Below are 11,269 nucleotides of genomic sequence, written 5' to 3' on the forward strand. Positions count from 1 at the left end.
CATATATACTTACACTTCCCATACTCATCAGACAAACACATATATGCAAATGTTCTCTCTCTCCCTCTCACACACACACACACACACACACACACACACACTCACTCACTCACTCACTCACACACACACACACACACACACACACACACACACACACAGTCCATCACACACATAAACAAACACATTGTCCTCCTGGCTCGTTAGCGGCTGCTGTCCCTAAGTGCTGAGGAGGAAGCATGGCCAGATTACAGCACAGCTCATTCTCTCACACACACACACTTTCTCTCTCTCTCTCCCTTTCTCTCTCTCCCTCCCTTTCTCTCTCATTGTCTTTCTCTCTCTCTCTCCCGTTCTCTCTCTCTTTCACACATTCTCTCTCTCCCTTTCTCTCTCCCTTTCTCTCTCTCTCTCACTCTTTTTCTCTCTCTCTCTCTTTCTCTCTCTCTCTCTCTCTCTGCTGTCGCTTCTGCTCCGGCTCAGCTCAGCGGCGCGGGCCAGGAACTTGCGTGTCGGCTGTTTTGTGTGTCGGCCTCGCTTGGATGAGATAGCATCGCGCGGGGTGGAGTATTATCCAAGGTTTGGACCAATCCCTTGGACAGGCAGCTCAACTTGGTGCAGATGCCAGAGCATTGGAGGGAAAGGGGGGAGAATAGAGAGGGGAAACAAGACAGACAGAGAACCAGAAAGAGAGAGAGAGAGAGATACAGAGAGAGGGAGAGAGAGTTGGGGGGAAAAACTAGGCAGGCTTTTGGCACGCCGCATAAATGCACGGTCGGCTGGGGAATCTGCAGAGGGGGAAATCAGATTAAGGAGGCTTTTCCGAGCCCCAAGATCAAAACATGAGCTTAGATATCAGCTCCCTCATCTGAGTGGCATTAGCACCTCGCAGCCAATGGGGGCCCAGGCCCATATTTAATTAAGCCATTGGAAGTGCGGAGCGAGGAAACTTGGAGCGTTTGTTCCCGTCCATCGGAGACACAAGCAGCTCGGCTCCACAGGCACCAGGGCCCCAGGCAACAGTGGGGACTGCAGCGGTCAGAACTGAAGGCTTTCTATGGCTCTCTGTGCGGAGTGGAGAGTCCGTTACGTCAGTCTGGGGAGGGAGGTTCACTCAGGACAGGGCTGGAGTTGAGCAGTGGCATACAAAGGGAGAGGGCAAATGCTTTTTTTTCTTCTTTTTTAAAAAAGGGAATTTACTTCAGTAATACTCAACACTCTGCTTCATGATATCTCATTATCCACCTGTTACACCAAATTAAATTCAATTAACTTTTGGAATGATCTCTTTATGTCTATCTCTCCTTCATTTCTCTCTCCCTCTCTCTCTCCCTCCCTCTCTCAGCGTGGCCCTCGATGTGTGATCCCCAACTGTTCCATGGCCCACCCAAGGGACGGCCGTGTGCGCCCCTGACGCTCCTCTCCTCGTAGTTCTCCGGTAAGACAGACACGCCACCCCCCCTCTGCCCCACCACCACCACCTCCACCACCTCCACCCGTCCCATCTCCACGTGCCTCTACTCCCCCCCCACCGCCCTTGACCCCGCCGTGACCCCGCCATGCCAGTGGGGGTGCGGCCTCTGCTGCTGGCCCTGATGGGGGCGCGGCTGCTGCTGCCGTGCGGCGGCGACACCCCTCGGCGCGAGATCAAGATCGACGGCGACCTGGTGCTGGGCGGCCTGTTCCCCATCCACGAGAAGGGCCTGGGCATGGACGAGTGCGGCCGCATCAACGAGGAGCGCGGCATCCAGCGGCTGGAGGCCATGCTGTTCGCCATCGACCGCATCAACGAGGACATGTCGCTGCTGCCCGGCGTGCAGCTGGGCGTGCACATCCTGGACACGTGCTCGCGCGACACCTACGCCCTGGAGCAGGCGCTGGAGTTCGTGCGCGCCTCGCTCACCAAGGTGGACGACACCGAGTTCATCTGCCCCGACGGCTCGTACGCGCTGCAGGAGGACAGCCCGCTGGCCATCGCCGGGGTCATCGGAGGCTCCTACAGCAGCGTGTCCATACAGGTGAGACCGCTACCTCTCCAGCACACCTGACTTTAGAGGAATAGATTTAAACACCTGGTTATCTGTGGACATGAGGAGTTGGGGGGATTCTGACCAAAGCTGGTTCCCGTGGAACAGCAGTCTACATTTTCTGTTCATGTCTTTGTTTGAAGTGCATACTGTTTTGCATTTAATCTAAACCTGATGCCTTTAAGTCCTACTAGTCTGAAGTGTTACCTTCGATTGAAGGTGTGGTCTTAAATAAAAGTGTCGAAAGTGATCACTTAGTCTCTGAACTATTGGTAGATTGCTATGACTATGCTTTACTCCTAGACTATAAAACACACTGGTTTAAGGCCATCTCCTACTGGAGACAGGTGTGCCAAGGATGATGTGCTTTAGGAGTAAGGGCATACAAAGCCGCAGGTTTCAAGGAAATGGTCCCAGAAATGAAGTCCAGCCAATGTAAAGTGAATGGGAAAACAACGGACGAACGTTGGCCGACGCAAGCGTGTGACTGCCCCGTTAGACAGCAGCCGTGACCGCTGCTCCTTCAGCTGAGTCTGTGCTCAGATCCCAGCTTCTGGGGTTAGTGTCCCATACAGAAGAAGCTACCAGGTAGGCCTGCTTTCTGTCAAGAGACACTAGGACAGGTTAGTCATTTTTACTTGCCTGAAAAATGTTTTGTCAATTATTCAAATAGATAGATAGATAGATAGATAGATAGATAGATAGATAGATAGTAACCAGTAGGCCACAGCGGAAATTCAAGGTCACGCAAAACACACACTACAGTGTAAACAGGATGATCAACAATAACAACAAATCAACAAGACTAAAAAGAAAAGTAAAATACTAAATACATAAAGATAAGCATGAATGTACTGTGTTGGAGGTGTATGTCAAGTTGGTACTTGGTAGTGCAAATAAGTCCAACAGTGCAACAGTGCAACAGTGCAATGTTAAAGTCTAGTGACCAGCAATAAGTACTTTACGTAAATTAGTCTTTTGTAAAGCGCTTTGGATTGCACTCTGTGCACGTTAAATGCACTATAAATAAAATGACTTGACTTGACTTGACTATTTGGACGATAAAAAATGTAAGCATAGTGATATAACAGTTCTAGTATAAATATATGGACAAATAAGATTAAAAGAAAAACCATAGTAATATAAGAATAATAGCAGCAGTGCAAGGATAGCTTAGATAAGGGTACAGGCATCAGTCATTGGTCAAGTATGAAGTTAGAAATATATGGACAAAATAAGAGAAAGTAAACATAGTAATATAAGAGTTGTAGCCGCAAATTACCAGGAATTGCAGGAGTTCTGTCACAGATATGTGGCCTGTTAGAAACTGTAATGTGCCATTTAGTGAGGGTTTGATGTTCATGTGTTTGCAGCTTTGCAGGAACCACTTCACAGAGTGGATAGTCCTGGCAACACGTGCAAAACATATTGTTTGAACAATGAATGAAGGTTACTCAACGATCTATTTCACAAGGTTGAAACACATTCACTGTACCTCATCACAGATAACCATAAAGCACCTCTTTCACAAATCGGTCTCAATTGGCCAGACAGAACTCAAACGACATCAATAACACAATACTGTACACAGAATATAAATTTCAAGCAATACCTCAAACAATAGCAGCATAGTAGTGATAATTCTCACAGATATTATGATAATTATTTAGAACACGTAAAGCGTACAATGCTCTGACACTCCCATATGTCAATCAACATGCGTAATGAGCAGTCAACTTCAATAGTCCTTTGTGAGAACATTCAACATTGTGAAGTGCCTCTTCAACTGAAGTCTTTTAAATGTCACCTCTATCAGTTTCACGTCTTGTGTTTCAAAAGAAAAATCATAGCCTTTCACAACATCTAATGTCTTTTTAAGTTCCTTTTTAAAACCCCTCACCAAAAAATGGGGTTCTCAAAATCATTTTGACAAAATATTCATTGTCAAGAGTCCCTTCCAACAGAAAGATCATATGAGATGTACCCATGGCATTCATTATGGTGAAAGTTACCTTTTGTGATGCATTGCATTGACATTCTGAATATGATTAATTGTGCCCCAAAACAAAAATAGGTGTAATATGCAAAATATGCAATATGTTAGTGAGCTAGTTAAATGAGTTAGAGCTGTGGTTTGTATTCCTGTTGTAGTCCTGCTCCTCCACCCTTCCTGTGGTGGTGTCCTTGAGCACAGCCCATTGTGTGGAGCTGAGCGATGAGCTGCCTCGCTGCCTTGCACGGCTGTCTTGTCTCTGAGCTGGACGGGGACAGAATGGGAGCCATTCATTGTGCAGCGCTCTGAGCCTCCAGAGCAGAACAGCGCTACACAAACGCTGTCCAGTTAGCGCTGACACACCTAGAAGCCTTCTCTGACCACTGACTCCGAGCGCTGAGACACATGGTCGCCTCCGCCGGGCACCCAGCGGCAGCTCTGGCCTCCTCCCTCAGCAGGCAATACATGCTGGTGCCTCTGTGTCCTTGCTTGCACACCAGCCTCCATTCACCATGAATAGGACGAGGCCGATGGGCATCGCATGGGCAACACATTTGCCGGTATTCTCCAAATGCAATGTGATTGTGCTTCCCATTATGACCAACTTCAGCCGACTGGTTATTACACCAAAGTGTGCATTATAGACGTGCCCTAAACACGATTCTCAACGCAGCCAGAGAGCACATGATCTGGCCCAAGACAGGGCCGATAGCAGAGACACGAGAGAGGTGAAGAGGTGCAGGGCGGGCCTGGAGCCAGTTTAGAGTACCAAGAGGAGCACCAAGGGCTGTGGGTGCTCTGTAGCCTGTAGCCAGTTTAGACTACTGAGAGGAGTACCAAGGACTGTGGGTGCTGATTCTCCACAAATACAGTATGTCTCCTGAGATGGGAGCCATCCATCACTGGGCTTGGCAGGCGGCGTTCTGAGGGGACCTCTCTAGAATGTGTTCTGGGTTAATGGACGTTTAATTAACGGCAGTAAATCACGGACAGAGAGGGTGCAGCAAACACTCGGAAGAATCTCGGATCCGACACCAAGCGTAGATTCCAGAGCGTGTGGAAGAGAGTTTCTGGCATTCTCATGTAGCCACACAGGCATAACATAATATTTTATCATTGTCAGAGCACTCAACTTATCAACCATAGTGTAGGAGACACCTTCAGTAGAGAGATTGATCTCGTAGACTGGTTTGGTGTCACCACCACAAGGACCCATTTTGCCAGGGAGACATACAGGCTTTGAAATAGTTTGATAGCTCTATGTCTTACGTGACAAAGAGATTATGGAGATCTTGTGATTCATTAGTGAGACAAATATCTCCAGGAGCGTTGTGTTTGGCCGTCTGGGCTGACAGCGTCGTGTGATGCATGGCACTCTGAACTTCACCAGATACACTAGACACATCATCATCATCATCATCATCTAGAAAGCTCTCTGAAATGCATTCGGCTGAATGTAGATGAAGGCGGAGACAGAAAAATAAATAAATGAGATCTTTGTTTGGTGAAGCTTGAAAGCTGTTGGGTTTTGTGTCTGTATGTGCGTGTGTGAGTATGTGTTTGGGAGTTGACATTTCTGCCATCAGGCAGTGAGGCGCCTGATGGTTTTGGACTTTTCGCGGCAGCCTCGGAATAATTAGTTTTTCGATTTTGCTGTGTTGTTTATGCTGTTGTTTATTTATTGTGGAAAGTGTTGCTGTTTTGGGCTTGAGCACACAGCAGGCACTGACTCGTAACAACAAACACCAACCACTTTCGCTCTCCAAGAGAACACCTGATCCATTATTTAAAAGGAGTGTGTTCGTGAGAACTCTCAGTGCCCCCCTCCCACCACCCCCATACCCAAACACACGCACACGCACACACACACACACACACACACACACTGCACACAAACACCCTTTTTTGGTGTGTCTATTGGGCCGCAATTTACGTCTCTTCATCCACCCTACTCCTCCTCTCTCTTCATTTCACTCACCCCCCCTTCTCTCCCTCTCTCACCCTCTATCTCGGTCTCCCTCACTCTCTTCTCTCTCTCCCTCTCTCCCTCTATCTCGCTGTCCCTCAATCTCTTCTCTCTCTCTCTCTCTCTCTCTCTCTCTCCCTCTATCCCTCTATCTTGCTCTCCCTCACTCTCTTCTCTCTCTCTCTCTCTCTCTCTCTATCCCTTTCTCCCTCTATCTCGCTCTCCCTCACTCTCTTCTCTCTCTCTCCCTCCTTCTCTCCCTCTATCTCACTCTCCCTCACTCTCTCTCTCTTCTCTCTCTCTCTCTCTCCCCCTCCCCCTAGCCGGATACGTGCCCAGATTAGCGCTATCGCTATGGCATTGTGTGCATTGTGTGGCTCTGCTTTCGAGTAGCACCAGTGACAGAGGCAGAGGCATTTGCATAGTTTAGCATACCCACCCCGTGCCCACCCTCCACTGTGGCGCCGCCATGCATCCTCCCTCGGTGGCTCCACAAAAGACTGCTCTCCTCCCTATCGGCTCTGGAATCCGTAATCTTTCCTTTTCTCTCTCTTTCTTTCAGCTTTTCTTTTCATCTCTCTCTCTCTCTCTCTCTCTATCGCTCGCTCGCTCTCCCTGTCTCTCTGTCATTGTATTATTTTCTCCTCACAAACGCGTCTTTTCCGCTCTCCAGGAGAGAGAGGGTCGAGGAGTGTGACCTCATGCGCGCTTCGTTGTCTTTAACTGTTGCTCTCCTCCGCTGGCCTTTCATCTCCAACAATTAGTCACTGTGCCCTTCTGACCATGCACTGATTGTGTGGTCAGATCCTAGTGGGTCTGCTCTCAACCCCACCCCTCACCCCTCCGTCCATGAGTTGTGTTTTTCTGTTGTCTTTTACCATCTCTCTCTCTCTCTTTATCTCTCTATCACTCTCTCTCTCTCTCTCTATCACTCTCTCTCTCACCCTCTCTGTGGGGTTATTTCTTAGGTTATTTCCCTTCCCAGCTTCCATTCATTCCACAAGCGTGGCAACTCAATTGTAGTGTGTTGAGCCATCCAGAACTAAATGCAAATGTTTGCTATTTGCGATCAGTGCTATCTATTTCCTCTCTCTCTCTCTGTGTGTCTTTTTGGAAACAAAAGCCCCATTCCATTACTAGAGATGGGCACAGAGCTGCACTTTATTACCTCCCCTCTGCCACCACACACTCCCTCTCTCCCTATCTGTGATGAGCGCACACACACACACCCCTCATGCCCCTACAGCGGCTATAATGTAGAATGGGCAGAGGCGTAATTGTCCATCCCCCCCCCCGCCCACCCCCCCACTGTGCCCACAAAGGAAATCAGAACAACGCGCGGCGGTCCGACACAGGGGGCAGTGGCGGCTGGACGGCCCTGTGATGTATGAAGTGAGGAAGGTTCTAGAAAGAGGAGCAGGTTATCAGCAGCCAGCAGATGCCAGCGCCGCCACTGCTCCAGTCAGGGTGGAGGAGGGTGGAGGAGGGTGGTGTAGGGGGCGGGTGGTGTGCAGTGCTGTGGGTCTCAGATAGGCCGGGGCACACGGCGCGGCTGTCATTCAGCATATCTGGTGAGCGCTGCGCTGCGCTGAGCTAGCGTGCGTGCGCCCAGGGGCTGGAGCACAAACACATGTCGCCCGGGCGCACACACTCCTTCAGGGGCTTGTCTTGTCGCCTCGGCGACGCCACGCTGCACCGCTAATCGCTGCCATTCATAACTCTGTCAAAAGACAGGATGACCATAATAAACTCTTCCGCACTAACACACACACACACACACACACACACACACACACTCACTCACACAAATGATAGCACACACACATACACACGAACACTGGCAGCTACCAAAATACACATTCTCATGTCCACACACACATAAACACACACACACACACACAGTCACACACACACACACACACACACACCGCAATGCCTCACTGTCAAGAAACTGTCCTGGGTTAACATGATATCGCAGCGCTTTGATACAATATCATACCAAAAACATGTCAAGATCTGTCACTTCCCTTCCAAAGCCCGGATTATTTACGCGACTGTATGGTGTCAAGGCATCTCGTCTGAGCACCGCCATGCTTAATAAAATATCCGCGCTCCCAGAGAGCACAGCTGCATCAGACGCATGGAGGAGCATCCAAACGGTCTGCAGTGCCCTTTGATGTGTCAGAAACACACTGCGTCTGACCAGAGAGCAAAGCGTGTCTTGTGGCCGGGCGGGCACCGTCGGGAGCATGTGTTCAATGCTAATTGGGCTAATGCGACTGGATGTAGGAAGCAGGCGAGGAGAAGCGCTAAAGGAGTGCTGTGTTTTTAGAGACTGTGGCTAAATAATTCAGGCAGCACTGACTCACTGATCGAAAACAGTGTTTACATCTGTGATCCTCTCTCTCTCTCCCTCTCTCCCTCTCCCTCTATCTTCTCTCTCCTCTCTCTTCTCTCTCGACACTCAATCTCATTTTTTGTTGTGCTTTTTTTCCCTGTGTGTGTGTGTGTTTTTTTCTCTCTCTCTGTTTCTCCCTGCAGGTTGCCAACTTGCTGCGCCTCTTCCAGATCCCCCAGATCAGCTACGCCTCCACCAGCGCCAAGCTGAGCGACAAGAGCCGCTACGACTACTTCGCCCGCACCGTGCCGCCCGACTTCTACCAGGCCAAGGCCATGGCCGAGATCCTGCGCCTCTTCAACTGGACCTACGTGTCCACGGTGGCGTCGGAGGGCGACTACGGCGAGACGGGCATCGAGGCCTTCGAGCAGGAGGCGCGCCTGCGCAACATCTGCATCGCCACCTCCGAGAAGGTGGGCCGCTCCAGCTCCAAGCGCTCGTCCTACGAGGCGGTGGTGCGGCAGCTGCAGCAGAAGCCCAACGCGCGCGTGGCCGTGCTCTTCCTGCGCAGCGACGACGCGCGAGAGCTGCTGGCGGCCGCCGCCCGCCTCAACGCCTCCTTCCTGTGGGTGGCCAGCGACGGCTGGGGCGCGCAGGAGAGCATCGTCAAGGGCAACGAGGCCACGGCCGACGGGGCCATCACGCTGGAGCTGGCCGCGCACGCCGTCCCCGAGTTCAACCGCCACTTCATGCGTCTGCAGCCCGAGAACAACGCGCGCAACCCCTGGTACCGGGACTTCTGGGAGCAGAAGTTCCAGTGCTCCCTCGGGGGCAGTACCAGCGGCGGGGGCAGTACCAGCGGCGGCGGCGGCGGCGGGGGGGTCACTCTCGGCGCGTCCCTGAAGCCGTGCGAACGCGGCCTGGCCGTGGACGACTCCAACTTCGAGCCGGAGTCCAAGATCATGTTCGTGGTGAACGCGGTGTACGCCATGGCGCACGCCCTCCACCGCATGCAGAGGGCGCTGTGCTCCAACACCACGCTGCTCTGCGACGCCATGCGCAGCCTGGACGGCAGGAAGCTCTACCGGGACTTCCTGCTCAACGTCAGCTTCCGAGGTAGGTGTTGTGTTGTGTCGTGTTGTGTTGTGTTGTGTTGTGTTGTGTTGTGTTGTGTTGTGTTGTGTTGTGTTGTGTTGTGTTGTGTTGTGTTGTTGTGGCAGGGCTCCAGCAGGGCTCCTCTCCTCTCCTCTCAGCGCTTCAGCTGCTCCGCCGCTACCGCGCTCTGATAACTTGTCATCCAGCCTTGTGCCGAGTCCCTTTGCGTTTGTCGGGGGAAAACAACAGGCGGCGCTTTGTCATGTTGTGTTGACAGGCATGGCCATGGGGCTGTGGGAATGTTAGTGTATGTGTGTTTTTCATGTCAACTTGTTACGTTTATTTCTCACATACGGATACAGATTTTTTTTGTTGTTGTTGGAAGCTGAGCTCACTGGTCACCCATATTTCACCTTGACTGACCAGCTGGTCAATAAGCACGGCATTCATTTATCCACAGTATGTGAAACAGTACAAACGGACATCTTGCATTGCTGTGCAGACAATGCAGAGCAGTCACCAGCATAACTTTACATGACTTAGTGGAGACGTTATGACAACACGCCATTTGGCTCCGTAATCATCAGACTCAAGTGTGTTATCTGTTGACGTGCGGGCTCGTATCCATGGCACGGCGGAGTGTCATTCCAGCGAGCGCGAGGAGGTCCCGCAGTAATCAAGCCAATTGCTGCTCCATAATTACGGGCCTGTTTATCTTAATTACGCCGGCACGCTGACTTACCGGCGCGATGAGGAGACCTGGCAGGTTCCTCTCCCAGGCGTGCCGAAAGAGGATTGCACAGAAGAAAGAGAGAGAGAGAGAGGGAGAGAGAGAGAGAGGGGGGGCAGAGAGAGAGAGAGAGAGGGAGAGAGAGAGAGAGAGGAGCTGGCAGAAAGGTGCTCAGGTATAAATAAACCGATGTCTCTGAGCCCAGGGGAGGTGTGGGTGTTAGGCTAAAGATGTGCTTATTTCCACGCTTCAACCATGACAGCAAACAAAGTCACTCTGAAATAACTAAGAACACCCTCCCCCTCCCCACAACATCCACCCCAGAGCACGAGTGTGGCTGGAGGGAACATGATTTGGGATGGGGGGGACGTTACCTGACTGACAGAGAGGTGACGACAGAGTGAGAGGGAGGGAGGAAAACACTACAGTGGGAAGATGAAGAAAATGAAGAAGATGAAGTTGAAAGGTGCTTAAAGATAAAGAATGCCACAGTGTCTGCCACAAGGGGAGTGTACAGAGTACTCAGAGACAAAAATCAGCAATACAGTCAGAGCAAAAGGGAGTGGGAAAGAAGACTGAGGTGTGTGTGTGTGTGTGTGTGTGTGTATGTGTGTGTGCTTGCATGCAGGAGAGGGAGTAGGAGAGATAGGGAAAGATAAAACGGCAAGAGCCTTGGAGTGGGATGCTATGCGTCAGCAGAAGATGATTCTCTTTGAAATTCACCATCTTCATATTTCAAGCGGAGAATCAAAGATGTGTTGGGGTTTACTGTCTGGGGCAAGCGCGAGTGTGTGTGTGTGTGTGTGTGTGTGTGTGTGTGTGTGTGGGTGGGTGTGTGAGAGAGAGAGCGAGCAAGAGAAGAGGAGGAACCTCAGGAAAAAGATTAGATCATATTTATGCAAGCTGGACACTGGACAACAACAACGGAAGTATGGAACAGACTAAAGGACAGAAAAACAGACCAAGAGCCAGCACATGAAGAAAGAACAAGATGACAGAGAGGGAGAGAGAGAGAAAGGGACAGAAGGAAGCCGAGAGGGGGGGTGGGGAGAGGGAGAGAGAGAGAGAGAGAGAGAGAGAGAGAGAGAGGAGGGAAAGAAGGGAGTTAGAGAACAGAAGTGCC

At 50.8% G+C, this 11,269-nt stretch overlaps 1 protein-coding gene across 1 annotated transcript in view; it reads left to right on the forward strand.

Annotated features, from left to right (window-relative positions):
- Positions 1-1,556: 1,556 nt before the first annotated feature.
- grm3 (glutamate receptor, metabotropic 3) overlaps positions 1,557-11,269 on the forward strand; it is a 27,803-nt gene continuing 18,090 nt past the window's right edge. Inside the window, exons 1-2 of the mRNA XM_062547988.1 lie at positions 1,557-2,015; positions 8,525-9,437. Coding sequence (XP_062403972.1) covers positions 1,557-2,015; positions 8,525-9,437 — 1,372 coding nt within the window. The remainder of the gene's footprint in view (positions 2,016-8,524; positions 9,438-11,269) is intronic.

The sequence above is a fragment of the Sardina pilchardus genome, chromosome 10 (genome assembly GCF_963854185.1).
Source record: "Sardina pilchardus chromosome 10, fSarPil1.1, whole genome shotgun sequence".
In the NCBI taxonomy this organism is placed as follows: Eukaryota; Metazoa; Chordata; class Actinopteri; order Clupeiformes; family Clupeidae; genus Sardina; species Sardina pilchardus.